This window comes from Anopheles darlingi, chromosome 2 (assembly GCF_943734745.1).
Source record: "Anopheles darlingi chromosome 2, idAnoDarlMG_H_01, whole genome shotgun sequence".
NCBI classification, from domain to species: domain Eukaryota; kingdom Metazoa; phylum Arthropoda; class Insecta; order Diptera; family Culicidae; genus Anopheles; species Anopheles darlingi.
The window spans coordinates 18747092-18763325 of NC_064874.1; the positions used below are offsets into that span (position 1 = coordinate 18747092).

The 16234-nt window shown below is 50.0% G+C and overlaps 1 protein-coding gene across 3 annotated transcripts in view; it reads right to left on the reverse strand.

Annotated features, from left to right (window-relative positions):
- The window catches only part of LOC125948827 (myb-like protein AA), an 82006-nt gene that overhangs the window by 44463 nt on the left and 21309 nt on the right, over positions 1 to 16234 (reverse strand). For all 3 annotated transcript variants that reach the window (XM_049675294.1, XM_049675293.1, XM_049675292.1), the window contains exon 3: positions 1046 to 1558. In XM_049675294.1, coding sequence (XP_049531251.1) covers positions 1046 to 1117 — 72 coding nt within the window. In that variant the 5' untranslated portion in view covers positions 1118 to 1558. The remainder of the gene's footprint in view (positions 1 to 1045; positions 1559 to 16234) is intronic.

A 16234-nucleotide genomic window follows, 5' to 3' on the forward strand; every position in this document is an offset into this window, starting at 1 on the left:
CATATTGGGTACTACACATTGGCGAATGGTTGGTATTTTTGTTTCAATATTCTACCGTTTCGCGGGAGAGCCAACGGGAGACCAAAACATCTTCCCCGCAATGGCAATGCAAATTCAATTCGTTGCCATTTAAATCGAATTCGAGCCGTCCTCACCACCATCGATGCTCGCTACGTTCGGGGTCTGCAACAGATGGCCAATTTTTCTTGGAAGCATTTATGTGCGCCGAACATGCTGGCTCAAATAGTATTATTCACGGTTCCCCGAAGGTCCCTAGCGTAGCGATCAGCTCTATACAAACAGGATTCCCATTTGCGGAGAGCAAGAGAGAGAGAGTAAAAAACGATGACCAGACTAGAATGGTATCCGTTTGCCAAGGCTGGTGAGGATTACTTCCCCCGGGCAATTAATTGCCGTTTAATTGATTCGGCTTTTTATAGAAACACTCATATCAATTTCATGGCGGCAATTAGACTGACACTGCCACGTGATAACTACTATTGATGGGCACCGTTTGGCTAATTTTAGCGACGAGAAAAAGCACAACATACATAAATATGGCTGCGGTGGAGAGCATAAATAGGAATCCATAATCTGAAAGCCATCGATAAGTCATCCGATTACTGCTACCCAATTAAAATGATATTTAATGATGCAAATGCATGCAACTAGCGACCAAAACTCGTTGAGGCGGATGTCAAATCCATTGACAAGATATTCGAACTCAGGGAAACTTCTTCGAGATTGGTCGACGACGACGACAATGAAGACAACGCGACATCCCGACCCGGATGGAACGTTAAGCTGAAAATGTTGTTTCTTCACTTAGCGACACCTCATGCTCATCCTCTCGCTGTAACATAACACGTACAGTGCTTCCCGCTTTTTCCCTTTTTCCTTTTCCCAAACGACACATCCAGTGCCGCAGCGGAACGGAACGATTGACTTCGACATTCGACGTTGACGAGATGTGAAGCATTTCGAAGAAACTTCCGCGGTGACGGTAGCGGATGATAGTAACCTCGCCGGATCGCGCACTACGTACCTGGCATGTGGTAACCTCCGTCACACCGCAGACGATTCGTTGGATTCCTTCGACCCATACTTTCAGCTCCATCCTCCGGCTCGCTCCCTAGCCTGGCACCAGCCTGGCTGATGCCTTCCGGCAAACGCGGCCGCGGCGCAGCACTGTTTCCCGGACGTCCGGTGTCGACGGGCGAACCGGTGCCCGATGATATCGGTTCACTACTGGTACTGGTGCTGCTGCTGCCAGCAGCCAGCCAGCTTGATGATGATGCACCGGCGGGGTATCCGGGGCACCGGAACACTTCTCCCGGAACCGTCGTACGCTGTGGCTGTCGCGTTGGCGTGTCCGTGTTCCGCTTGCGGTCGCCACATGAGACACGGTGACACTGGAACGGCGCGTCCAGCATCAGCATCACGCGCCACCAGCAACCGGCACGTACCGCGTTCTCATGCCCGACAAACCAACGTCCGCGACGATGACGACGACGACGCCGACGGCGAAGATGATCCGTGAACGATGATCTCGAAGTATCTAGAAGGAGATAGAGAGAGAGAAAGGAAGAGAGAAGGATAAGGTGAGTTGAATGTAAGAAACGGAGGGTACGGGGAAATATGAAACGCGCATTATCAGACATCCCACACACACACACACACACACCCCCTGCCATGTACCATCATCAGCATCATCATCGTGTAGTGCTGGGAACGTAACGTTCCCGTAGCGGCGGAACGGAACAGAAAAGTGGTAATCAATTTCGTTACGCCGCACATTTTCGAGTCCCAGCCCGCCCCTTTCTTTCCCTTGGACCTGGGCCAGAACTTCTTGGCCGCGCAAGACATGCACGCGAGTACGATGTGCCCGCAAGCGTATCATCATCATCATCATCGGATGGAAAGGTAGACCAAAGTTTCGTTTCGTTCGCGCTGATACGATGCTGCCGCTGCTGCTGCTGCTGCTGCTTGACTCTTGGCTTTCCTTTCATCATCAGCAACCGTGGAAAAGCCTTCAAATTGAGGTAAAAAGAGCAAAAGCAACAGAGAAGAGAGAGAAAAAAACAAAGTCGAACGCAGAATCGTGATCCTCGGAGGATTAGCTACGCCGGGGTACGCCAGCTCGCGGCCGCACGGTTCGGTTTCATTTTCGTTTATTATTTCCATTTTTTTTTTCGGCTTACTTCGGTTGCAGACTGTTTTCACTGGTTCTGGTTTTTTTTTCTTCGGACGATTTCCGTACAGCCACGCCACCAAAGGAGGCGGTTGAGATGCGTACACCTTGAACCCTCATCGAGGTATCGAGGTGGAGGAAATGTTGGTGAGATCGTTAAACGCCAAGGCCCCCCCGGCCCCGGACCGTACGCCAAAGGCCTACGCGCTCCACGGGGAACGCGAAGGCCAAAGTGATTAGGGCCCTCCCGGTGGGTTGCAGTGCGCTGAAATCGACGTGGTACGGAATAGGGACCTCGCGAAGAACCAACGGAAATCAAGCATACCGAGACCCGTGCTAAGGTTGGAACCGACCGTTATGTTCCGTGAGACTTGGTGAAAAGATGGTCTTGCAAACATTTCCAAGGACGGCGATAGTGCCTCCGTTCTTCTGCAACATATTCTCAGGGGGGAACAACAGATGGAATTGGCCAAATCTGGCTCTCTCATTACGCGCAGGAATGATCAGGGCAATAGAGGCGCTCAACGCAAATGCAGGACCTCTCGAAATGCTCTTTTCTCTTCGTCGAATATATCCTCGTTTCACTTCCCTTTGCCTTGGACGTTGCGTCATACACAATCCCACAACTAATCAATCATCCAGCCACGCCACAAAACAAACACACGTCGCATAAGGACTCACTAAAGCACCACAACCAACACCGTCACCACCGGCAGCCGCAACAGCAACTGTTGTTTACCGTTTTGCCGGAGCTTTCTCGCATTGGCGCATCTCGTTCGGATATAGACCGTCATTTTCCAAGAAGCGGCCACCGCACCGGATTATCGTCGTTTGCATGCACCCGGCATCCATCCCGGCTCCTGATGTGCTGTGGTGGCAGACATAAATGCACATTAAAATGTGCAACGGATTGCAACTAGCACTGTTGCGTGGGGAATGGCGCGCTGGTGCTGGTGATGGGTCCGGGAATATACGGTCGAGGTGGTCCCTTCTCTCGGGCCTCTTCGCACGAATGCGAGTCTAATGCGTTGAGTATTTAGCGGCATCGTTGTCGGCATTGCCATTGTCGTGGCACATATCCCGGTGGTACAGTGCAATGTGTCGGAGGTGTGGCTGGCTGTGGCCGTGGCAAAACATACGCCAGTTGTTCCCATGTTCCAGTTATCCCCGAGACCGCAGCCCCTGCCCCTTCCCCTCCCGGCACTCCCGGTCGTGGTTGTGGATAATTTTCTCCGAATGCCTCCTCGACTGCGTCTACGATTGTAAACCTGGAACAAGGGGGGCCCAAGAGTCCCTGTACGATTCGGCCTGGATCCGTCACGCAAGTCCGACACACACACACACACACACACAGAGTGAGACACGGGGTGCACTAATGTAAAGTGACGTTTGCGGCGTCGACAACGGACATTTGCGAGGTTTGTTTGCGATAATTACATACATCGGGGGCTGTGTGCCCACCCACTAGACACAGACACAGTTAGGTCGGTGTACTGGTAACTGTCAAGCGGTTCTTTTGCGCCCGCTAGAGAGAGAGAGAGAGGAAGGGAATTAGATAAGGGGATGGAATCCCATCCAGAATACGGTAGAATGCTTGCTGGCAAATGGTTCGCTGGCATGCGAGCAACAAAAGCGCGCTCCGGTTACGCTCTGGCACCGTAATTCTAGGGCCCGACGCCCCGCTACGGGGTGGACTCACAATGGGGAGTCGTTGAGGGGAACAGGCTTCTTTGCTCTCTGCTTCTTTGGTGGTGGGGACGCTGGATGCGTTACGCTGGATTATATCTAATGGTCTGTGGACCTCTTGGGCTCTTGGGGTTTCCCTCTCGAGTCGCTCTCGAATGCACCCTCCTTCCACGGCTTGTCTTGTTGATGCCAAGACCGTGAGAAATCATACAAATGCGACAAGGGCCGCAACGAGCTATCAGCAGTTCATCTGATGGGACTTTGCATGCAGAGCGTTCCGTCGTGACCTAGATAGGTGTGTGTGTGTGTGCGTGTGTGTGTGTGTGTGTGTGTGTGTGTGTGTGTGTGTGTGTGTGTGTGTGTGTGTGTGTGCCTGGGTGCGCGCCAGGAAGCAATACGATAAGCCCGTTCGTCGCGGCGCTACAATGTGTCAACCTCAAACAACATCAAACCAATAAAATCCCCAAAACAAAATAAACGCCATCATCCGAGCCAATCCGGGGATCTGGGCCCAAGTGCTGCGGGGGCGGGTGGGTGGGTGGGTGGTCGGTCCTGATTAGCTGGCTTTCGTTGACGTTTGGCCTTCAACGCGATTAGGTTAATGCTGTTTTGGCCCTGGGCCCCTGCCATTTAACCTGCCAGATTGTTCATTCATCAGGCAGCATCATTATACGTCGTGGCGTCGTTTTCCCCCCACCCGAAAGACCCAATTAACCATATACACGCTGGGCGTGCAGCACGAGTGTGCGCCCACCATCCCACCACTGTCTATGCCCGCGCCCAATAAACTCCCATTTTGCTCTGAGGTGACAAATGCGGCAGGAAAGAGGGGAGGGGAAGAGGAGGGGGGCGGGGAAATTAATTTTCCCTGGCAATTAGTCCCGTCCCGTCGCGTGGAGTCCCGTGACCGTGCGTGTGAGTCGCGATGTTTCGCGACGCGACGACGACGACAAAAAAAACTGACGAAAATGAAGAAGATTGACTCACGAGGTGAGTTCAATTAGGGGCTCTCGTTCGAAATGATATTGTTTCCTCGCGACGCCGCTTGACGACACTGTTCATCATGCTTGGTAGGCCTTGAGTTTTCGAGGCCAACATCATAAGCCAACTTTTTAATCGAGATGCATAAGAGGTATGCTCGTCTATGTGTCTGGTTCAAAGGAGGGGCTCGGGAGCATATGCTACGTTGTAACATATTGTGAGTGCCACCATTCTCGGAATACCGATTAGAAGCGCTCCTCACGCACCAGACGCCATGCCTGTTTGTTTGTGCTCGAGATTTATGATGCCAAAGTATTCGTCACGCCATCAGATGAGTACCAATTGTTGCAGGGTGTGGTGCGAGCAGTCAGCACGCCAAACACGCCCAGCATAAACCAAATTCCCTCTTTGTTCTCATCAACCTCGTGGTCGCGACGATGGCAGAAGAAAGCAACAATTGGCACGATGGCAACATTCCATCCATAATTGTTCCACAACAACCGGCGAACACGTCATTTTGCGAGGTTTCACCAACGTGAACTGGAAGGTTTCTGTCTCTAATCAATCGGATAGATAGGTGCCACAGCGCAAATTGATATGCATCATCTTGGCGTCAAAAGCAAAAGCAGCAGCAGCAGCAGATCTACTCAATCAGTTCGATCGGTGGCCAGACGATTGGCAGAAGAAGGGTTGCAGCACAGCATGAGTAATCGAATTCGGACTACACTTCCTACCGGACAGCTCCAGTTCGAGTTGACGGTTGGCAGTAGCCCTTCGTCAACCGTAATCGTGTTACGGTAGCAAATCAAATTCTTCCGGAATCCGAACATTCCGAGTGGTTCAGATTGCAACAACGTGTGTGTGTGTATGTGTGGTAGGTCATGTTCTGTTCCGATGGCCGAGTGGGCGAGCGAATGGTTTCGATTGATTTACCCCCCGATCGATTGCCACTAGTTATGATGTAAGACATCTCCCGGACCTAGGCCTTATGCTGCGTGCCGCTATAAAACGCTTCCTACATCGTACAACCAACACCGAAGCGAGTGAAAACGAAGCGATCGATCAAAACAGAGGAGATCGTGCACACGGGATCCATGAACCATGGATCAATGTCCAATGGATGGGCTTTTGAAATATTGCTACCAATTTGTTACAGCATTAGGGAACGGTGCGTGCGTGCGTGCGTGCGTGCGTGATTGGACCTCTCTTCTTGCTAGGCCCTTCATCTCTCACTCTCTCACACACCACGATCCTGAAGAAGATGGCGGTGGGTATAATTTCAAACTCCTTCGCCGAAACGATGGCATCTTACGGTGCTGTAGAGGAAGAGTGTGGAGGGCTGCTGGCATCTCCAAGGATAGGCATGATACGCATCAATGAGTAAAATGGAACGGGATGCTACCGTACACCGAACTCCGAAGTTCGAGATGGGGCGACATGGGCTCAGATACTTGGAAGTTCGATTTTCGAAAAACGGAGGCCACGTGGAGGAAGGTCCCCCCCTCCCCCGGTCCCATGGTCCCCCGGGTGGCAATCTGTGTCTCGTGAACAGCCAAACATGCGCATGATTAATTTATGTGATTATGTAGAACAAACGAAACCACCCAACAGGATCCATCTGGTATCTTTTTACGTTCGAGTCATCCGCAAATGACTGTTTTGTGGTTTCAATCGACGGCGTATTCTGCTCCACTTCACTGCTGCTTCCCATACCAATCATAGTAACCATCGATCAATTTAAATGTAAAAGATGGATCTGTAAGCGTCGTGCTCCAGAAGGGTCGTTGGGAAGTTGGTTCTGGGGAACCCAGTGCTGCTGATATGAGATACGATATTCCGCCAACGACATTCTGAATGTCTCGTCTTACGAGCACAAAGCACACACATACACGCACGCACGGGCGTATACGCCATATGCTACGGCGAACCATCTGTGCACTAATTGAAAATAGCTCTTGAGCTCCGAAATGTGAGGCAGAGACAAGGGTTATGGTGACAGTCGTAAGACCGCATGCTGTAGGACCATTCTGTTCCTTCGATTCCGTAGCGCGATTCGAATGATGTCCCAGTTTCGGGGATCACTAGCAACCAGAGCTCCTGCTGCTGCTACTAGCTTGATCTTTGTGTGTGAACCACCTCCGGGGACGTTCACAAGCTGCAAGACGACCATCAACACCATTGCTGCTGCTCGTTAAGATAATGAAACAAAGGCCAAAAGCTACGAACGAAGCGACGACGACGGTGCATTGGAAGAGCCACACGTTTGGAACATCTTTTCACACAAGCAACCCAGGAATCCCGGACCTCATGAGAGTCCTGAGAGGCAGCAACCGTGAGGTGGGGGCCACTTACATTTTGAAAACCCGTTGTGTGTCTTGTGCGTTGTTCTTATCTTCGTGTGCCTCAAAGAACTACTTCGAATGAGTTTCTTCTTGAGGCTACAGTTCTTAAACGGCGTCGTTGGAGAAGAATATATATATATGTTGGGGCAATTCCTAAACCATCATAAAAGGATGTGCCTCGATGTGCCATCAAAACGTACAATAATTTGAAACGGAACCATCAAAACGGCAACAATGACAATGGAGCTGTAGTAGAAGATGGTACCGAGCGGGAATTCTGGCCATCTCCGGTCAAAAAGGGAGTGACATCTCTGCCTGTCATGCCTGTCAGTAGTGTCCCTTCGGTTTTGTGCCAACTAACCGACCGTCACCCTACAAGGGTTGTACTGAAAAGTGTGTCGGCTATTTTGGATTCTTCTATCCTATATATATAAAGCTCTTGTCACAGAATAGTTCGGTTGGCGTTAACGCCAAAGAACAGCACAGGAAACATAAAAAAGTGAACCTAACTTTTCAGAACACTATCCACGAACGATGCAGGGTTTCGTTTTCTTGTGGGCAGCAAGAAATAAACATGCAGCAAAAATGAAATTTCTTTGGAATGTATCTCCTCGGGGATAACCCTGGGTTTGAGGTGACATTACGATTTTGAATCGAATCGGAATGTTTTCGTTCGAATGTTTCGAATAAAATAAAAATAAAATAAAAATTAAGTCTCAAAGTATTTCTTGCACTGCATTCAAATTGCTGGATTTTACATACATTTATCTCTATGGAAAACTATTTAATGTAATCATTTATCCTGTTCGTGCATGATTCAGTAAACGGTTAACTAAAGACCAGAATACAAATAAATTAATTATTTTGCTCATATCAGATACTAAGATCCAATATCTGCTCTAAACTTTTCCCTCAGATGATGCTCGCTAAAACATTGCAACATAAATATGCGACACACAAACCAACCGCTAACTCGAGTATGAATCCTCTCGACTCAAAGGCGCAACTTTGGCAACGAGAATGCAGTTGACTACAGCTGACGGGAAAGTTCACCCTTAGGCAGCTTTCCCGGAAAACCACGACAGTTATCAGCACGCCTCTCGGGGGAAGTTACCTTTTCCAAGCCACAACTCACGGTCGATGGGAAAACTAGAGTCGTGAAGTCGTTTCCGCTGGCCCTCAGTCGCTCAGTTCGCATCGCAAAGGAAGAATCAATTTTATCGTTTCGATAACTTTTCCGTCTCAATCGCTCCCTATCATTGGCCATTGGCCTCCAGACCAGGCCAGACCTGCAGGCTGCTGAATTCCCGGCCATTCCGTTCCGTTCCGATCCGGTTTCCGGGAGTTGTTCCTTCGCGTGGTGAAGGCGCGATGTTTCACGCCCTGTTGCGCTTTCATGCCGAAAGTTTTTTCCTTCTTGCCGACCTTTTCGACGCTCGTTTGCGTCGCTTGTTGTCGATCGACGTCGATTGAGTTGCAAATGAAACCACCACCAGGAGGCCACTATAGCGCCCGTGGGGCTGGATGATGCAGAATCACCTTTCTGTTCGTGTCGGTTGCAGGACTGGACGAAACATCAACGTCTCACACGTCTCACTTGGAACAGCCGATTGGTTCGAACGAAGGTTCGAGTGGAAGGATCAAGTTTTCTTTTATTGAGTTTCCGTGATTTCCATCGAACGTTTTCGACGATAAAAGCGACTCGCAAAACGATTCACGGGCGGGAATCCGGCTGGTGTCAGGAGGGAATAGTGCTTCAGGAGGCGACAAGCGAGTCCCAAAATGTAGTTACGAGCGATGCATACCAATGTATGCATTTTACACAGTACAACTTCACGGTGCATATCCTTTTTTCACGCGACAACTTCATGCGACCTCGAAATAGGAAACAAAATCAAGTAAAATTCAACAATTTATTGAAACATTGTGAACTGTGTGATTGAATGGCGGTCGTTAGTCAGCAATTTAAGAGGCGTAACACGATGTATCCGTGCTATCGGGAACATCCGGGAAGCATATAAAACAAACACCACTTATCTCTACCTAATCCCACCCACCTACCGAACGTTCGTGAGCGGAGTGTACAATCCCGGCAAAGGAGATTTAGATACAATACATCCCGATCTGTAACACCCGGTTCATATTTCAGACAAACAAACCTCATCGGGCTATCGGTTTCAACCAGCGATTCCGCGAACACTCTCTCTCTCGTGACGCATTTGACGCTCCTCCTCGTCCTCCTGCACATGGTCACATGCCGGGTGCTGCTGCTACTGCTGTTGCTGTCAGTTTTCATTTTTGCTTGCCTTTTTCCTCTTATCATCAGCTCATCCGCCCAGTTTGCCGCAAGTCTGTGATTTCATTTCATAATCCCGCGCCCTGACATCCATCCACCAAATCCGGGGCGTGGAGGGGTGTTGAGCAGCAGGATTGTAGAGTGAGAGTTGCAGCAGCAGCGGCAGCAACAGGTTGCCGGGGCGCGGACCAAATGTGCAATCCAAACCAAGATAAACACTCCAACGACCGCGTACGCCCCGCGAGAATGATCACCGTACACAGAGGGACCACAGAGGAGGCGAACGGTCGTCGGTTGCCGTTGACATATGGGTTCCACCGCGTACTATAGTTGCGAGTTTGCTCCGTGGCGGGCAGCATCCGTAGCAGGCGAGCAGTCGGTCATACGGCGATGGCACGATTTCGTTCGCGTTTCATTCGCAAGACGTGAGATGACATCTTTTATCCGTGACAGCAGCTTTTCGCACACACAAACACACACACACACACAATCAGTTCTGTGCCATTCGACATTCGTGACGGCTGGCGAGCCACCAAAAATAGCCAACCGGCGGCTTGGTGGTGGTGGTACGTGATCCCTGGCTTCGACGGCGAGCCCGAATTTTATTTCCCAGCACGCACGCCACGCCACGAGAATGGGCGAGATTGGGCGTGACACAATGTGTTACAAATTCCCCCCTTCTCCCTCCCAACCCCTTGACGATGACGAGAGACGAGAAAGAGTGGAACGCGGCAGTTGGACATTGGACGCCATATTTGGCACAATCCACAATAAAAACAAATCATCATTTCGCGAGACGGCGAGACTTTAGAACAAAATGGATGGCCCAAGGTCCGCTCTTGGCGGCGGCGGCGGCGGTCGGCAAAAAGCAACATAAATCTTGGCCACCGGCCACACACCACAGGAGTTGACAAATGATAGGGGCTACTCCGGGACGAGCGCCGACAGTATCCATCCTAGTAATCCGGTCGAATGGTATCCGGGCGGAGGGAAAGGCGCGTAATCATAGGTTACTTCGTCGTCCAACCGAACAAAAGGCGTCCATCACGCGGCGTCCCGAAACTCCACGCACAAGATACTCGGGCGCTCGTGTGTGTGTGTGTGTGAGTGTGCGTTTTTCCGGTGCTTTCCGAGGCCGGCCGCAAACCAACAACCTCGAGGTTTTTTTCCGAGGCAGACAGGCAGACATTGCGGAACAACATTCCCATCGGTACCACTGTGCGCGCCCATTGTGGCGACCTCTTTCGTATAGGCACCACCGCAAATGGAAGGGAGAGAGAGAAAGAGCGAAAGGAAAGATCCAAAGTTGGCGTTGCCGTCGTTTTCCGACATCCGTTGTGCCAACTTTTCACTCAGCGCAGTAGTCGGTGGGATGGTGGGATGGTAACCGAGAAAGGGCAGGGCGGACCATCATCCCAGACAGTCGATGCCATATTTTACCATTTTCTCCGGTCCAGACTCTGGTATGTGTGTGTGTGTGTGTGTGTGTGTGACATCACACACCAGCGTGGCCACCGAAGTGCTTCGATCATAGAGACACACTAGAGTTAGGCAGTTGGATTTGGAAATGGAGCTGGCCTGTTAGCGGTTGCCGCTGGTTTTCCGGCCACGTACCGTACATGTGTGCATCGGTCTATGGCGGAAGTAGCACGAAATCTACACCGCCCGTACCGCTTTGTCATGGTGAGATTCATTTGAAAAAAAAAGACCTAAACTCAATCCCCAACTCGACTCCTGCAACGCTACGTAATCAGTATTCTAATTTAAAATGGGACGAAACAACAGATAGGTCGTCGGTTCCAAGACCAAGTCACAAAGCATGAGACACTGGACCAGCAAAAACAAGGGGGCGTCGTGCACCAGTATCACCCCAAAAGTTCGGTCCCGGGTCCCGGAGTTCTGGGATAGAAAGTGAAGTTAGTTACTGGCTTAACATAAATCTTGTTTTAACGATTTATGGAGATAGCTTACCGCCATATATTGAGTCGTTAAAAACCAAATTCCCACCGGCCGACCAACCGACCGACCGGCTGGTCGGCCAGGCCCAAGGCCCCACACAACTTCGGGTCTCCCTGGTTTTGCATCATCCTTTCTCAACTCCCGTCCTCAGCTTCCACATTTGGCAGATGTGGATGAGGTAGCTGAGGGTATCACTGCTTGAAAAACACGCTACTTGCCTCTTGGCAAGCGTCTCTCTCTCTCTCTCTCTGTCATCGACCCGAACGCTTCCGGTTTGTCTTTTAATAGAATTGCCCCCGAAAAGTAATCACAAACGGAGCTCCACAGCCGACCGGGTGGCCGGCGCCGGACCGGGTTGTCCGTTGCCGGAATACCCTCAGCACAGACACAAACACAGAAAGCAAGACCGGGAGCAGGAGCGGAGTACATAATGGGTAAAAGTAGTAAAACCATTCGACTGTGTCTCGGGGTAAGGAAAAGGCAAGAAAAAAACCAACAGCAAACCAACAACGGACCTTCGGCAGGGGTTCGGTTTTTGGCGCAGGAGAAGATTGAAATGACATGGCCGGACGGCCGGACTGCTGGCCTGCCTGCCGGTGGATTCGACCGTTCCCGTTTGGTATGCTACACGTCGCAAATAATCTTTCCCCGTTCCCCACCGGGGAAGGGAAGGGGTCACTGAGCCACCGAGGAAAGTCCGAATCCAGTAAAACATCCAGTAATCTACTCCTCGCGCTCGCGCTGCGGAAAATGTTTCCTTTAATCCACGCTTGCACTTATCCCTCCAGGTTCTCCTTTTTGCTCCCTCACGTATCCCGCAATCATTCTGGACTAGGCTAGGCATGGTTGGTCAGTCCATTTGGGCCGCTAGGAATAAAGGAAGCTGCTCGTAGCTCAACCGCACTTGACCGTGGCGCACGGTAGAGAGAGAGAGAGAGAATGAGAATTTCCACGATCATAAGTTTGAGGGGAAAAGTTTTTGATAAGCGAAAAACAAAAAGCTCCCACCAATGGACGACACGACATTTTGGCACGCTGGGGCTAGCTAGGCGAGGAAGCTAACAACGGTTAGAAAACGCAATGGCGGAATGGCGGAATGGCGGAACGGTTTGGTTCCAGTGAACGAGAGAGAGAGAGGTTTTCAATGTTTTTGAATTTATAATTCGACCACAAGAATGGGAATCTAGTAGTCATCTGCAAGCAAGAAGTAGCATTGGAATAATTTAAGCACCACGAACCACACAAATGGTCGGTCTATGCCCGGTGTGACGGCCCTTCTTCCTTTTTACCTTTTCTGCGGACCAAACTTTAGATCAACTTGTTCGCGAAACGTAATCTACAAGTTTAGTGCTTGGCAGCCAGAACAGCGCAACCAGACTCACCAGTATGTGTGTGTGTGTGTGTGTGTTTTTTTGTGTTGGAATGCAAATGGATTCACCAGCGAGATACCGGGAATTAATTTTAATTTTACAAAACCAATTACCTTAGCATTCAACGGGTGAGGTCAACGTTGTGCGCATTGCGCATCATGAATCGGATTCCGTCACCATCATACCTGGAGGGGCACCTGGGAAACCATAAAAGCGACGTTTTGATCGAACTGACAAAGCCCAAGACTGAGTGAGTGTTAATTAAATTGAGTGCCTTAAATTACACTATTATGCCTTCCTGGTTCTTTAAAGCACTCTCCACTGTGCGTAACACGCCCCCCACTGAAAGCCACATAAAAGTAAACATTACACCCATATACAAAGTAGCAGTGCAATTCGGTAAGGATCAAAATCAGAGCTTACTACGAAAAATCCCTGCATCCGACGGGGACGGTTGCTCCATTTGCGATTCATGGCATAGCGTGCTGCCTATACTGCCAGAGACGGCTGCTCACTACGGCCGAAGAGAACGACAACGTGGGCGTTGGACGATGGTAAACATACACAGGCACACACACACACACACACACACACACTGACACGTGGTGCAAAAAAGAAGGGACGAAGGGTTACATTCCAACATATGCAATATGCATATTTCATATGGTACGAGCGAAGAACATGGTGGTAGCTGTGGCAGCATGCTGGGTCTCGCTGTTGCGCCCCAAAGCAAAAAGCACGTCTGCACACACACACAGACACACACAGGCACACACAGGCTCGCACACAAACATGCAGATCATGGACAGAGACATGAGCACACAAGGGACAGAGCAGGCGGTGAGATGCCTTGAAATTAATATGAAGGATAATTTTGCCCGCATACGTTTACGGCCGCTCTTCGCTCGTCAGTGTGCCTGGCTACTACTAGCGTCCCATACATCCATCGCCCTACTACTACTACTACTACTCAAGCCCCCCATCAAACGAACGATGGTAAACAGTGATAATTGATTTCGCATACAGTGGTGTCGGTCAGCTTTAAGAACCGAGGCGAATACCATATGTGTTGTGCTACAAGTGGGAAAATATAGAAGGGCAGGGACATGGGCAGAGGGATGGAAAGAAAAACTCCCAATCCTGTTGCTCGTTGCTGCTGGGACAAGATCATAAATTTCATGCTCAAAGCAAGTGCTCCCATCATATCGGTGCTGCTGCTGCTGGAGATTCGATAGGAGGGTCCGGTCCGTCCGGTCGTGGTAATCACCCCGAGAGCAGCAGCAGCAGCAGCAGCAGTCAACCTATTTGACACCCGTGGAGACTACATCAATTTGAGCTTGATGGGGTGCGCAACGAGAGGGAGGAAACTTGGGAAAACTAGAGCCGGGCTTAGTTTACTTTATCTTTCACTTAGGAACACACCAGACATACGCTCTCTCTCTCTGTCTCTGTCTCGGTAGGCTTAAAGGAAAGGCTTGGCCAACGGCCATCTATTAGATATTGTGTGTGTGTGTGTCTGTGGCATAGGGGCGATCTCACCGATAAGCGAAGGAGTTGATGGATGAAACATTCCGATGCTGACGATGAGGTATGGGGCTTATGCAAAAATCACTCAACCACTTACAGTTACTTCATGTGGTGATGTCTACCGAACTTGCTGATCTTGAAGGTGGTCTATTTGATGTGGTGACCGGAAGGCTGATTGGACGAAATATTTGGGATTTCGGACTGGATCGGATAGATTGAGTACGATCCAGTATACTTGAAGTTCAAGTCTAGGTGATAGTGGCTAGTGTATGTAGTACAGCAGAATTTACAGTGTATCCTCTTGTTCAGACTATAATATCGGACTTATCATCAAAAATTTGCTCCGCCAACATTTTAGATGGTAAAATGGATAGAGCAGCTGATTCAATCCAATACTATCTCCATTCATTACTAATTTTAAAAGATTGTTACAGATTCCATCTTTTCCAAGCGACTTAACACTCAATGTGCAAAACAGACAAACTGTTAGTGCTTTATGGTTCATCAATTTCTTGGCGATGATGGGAAATAGAAATCAATACCATCGTCGAGTGGTTTAAATTCTTATAATCTGGACAGGACTAAGATTTAAATTCTTATATCTGGACAGGACCAAAAGCATACAGTAAAAGAACCTGCAAATCCCGAGATCTACTTCCCAAACCTAAGCGGCTAGAAATGCCATAAAAATTGGGGGTATTTTTCACGATTTAAATGTAAATGAGAAGCACGACAGGTAACAGAACCCCTACCTTCATTAAAAATTCCCTTCGAAAGGCTTGTGGTTGTGGAAATAATTAGCGCAACTACAGTCGGCAACCGGCAGCCGGGTTTTTTAGCGCAGCAGCAACAGCAAACTCAAGTCCTGTTGACTTCCTGTCTACTTCAACAATAATTGGCTACTTCTCAGCCGGATGCTGCTGCTGCGCAATATACGGCCACTTATCCTTAAAACCATGGCGCACGGAAGCCGCTAGTGCCTGCATTCGCTGCACAACATTAGTGCAGTGGCAACGGCGGAGGATACACGTCTTATTTTCCTCACGAGTGATGAGGATGATGATGATGATGACGGTGGCGGTGATGGTGATATGAGTTCGTGTTTTCCCCAAGACCAACACACACATCCACTCAGTCATTTGTACGTCCAGCCAAAGTGCACCACATCCGTCTGTCCACGGGAGGTGGTCTTATGACCTAGCCAACCACCTAGCGACAGCGACGACGTTTGCGGCCAACTAGTCATCTCCAACAAAAAACAGAAGAAAAAGAGAGATGGAGGGGGGGGCAAAAAAATGGAAAGTTAAAGCTTCACCAGACACCAGGAACCCGGGAGACCTTATGCAGGTATTGCGGTGAGCATTGTTCTCGGTGCTAAAGTTGCTGATCCGGGCCACCACGGAACTGAAGCCTTTCCCCCCCGGGGGTCTTTCCAACCAAACCAAACGCCGGGCGGGATGCAACAATGTGTGCTTCCGCTTCGACGGTGAAGCATCATAGCGAGTGGGGCATACAATTCACCGTCACCGTCATCGCCACCGCCTGGTTATGGGCCGTCCGGATGGTCCCTCTGCCCAGACTCCCGGAGATACATAACCATAACCTCGCCCTCTCGAGCCACTCGCAATGACGGCGCTAACAAGGGGCCCAAGGAGCGTGATATGGCGAAAAGCGACGGTCCCGGCATAGATCGCGAGGCCACAGTAATGAGTGGCCGTGTGTGTGTGTGTGTGTGTGTGCACGTTCGGGGTGTACAGAAGGCTGAAAAGAAATTGCCAACAAAAGCGCAGAAAAGCGCAGAGAATGAATGGCGTATGTGGCGGATCTCCCCCCCCCCCCCCCCCACCGGCAGCTTGGCAGCGTATGTTACAACCCATTTCCA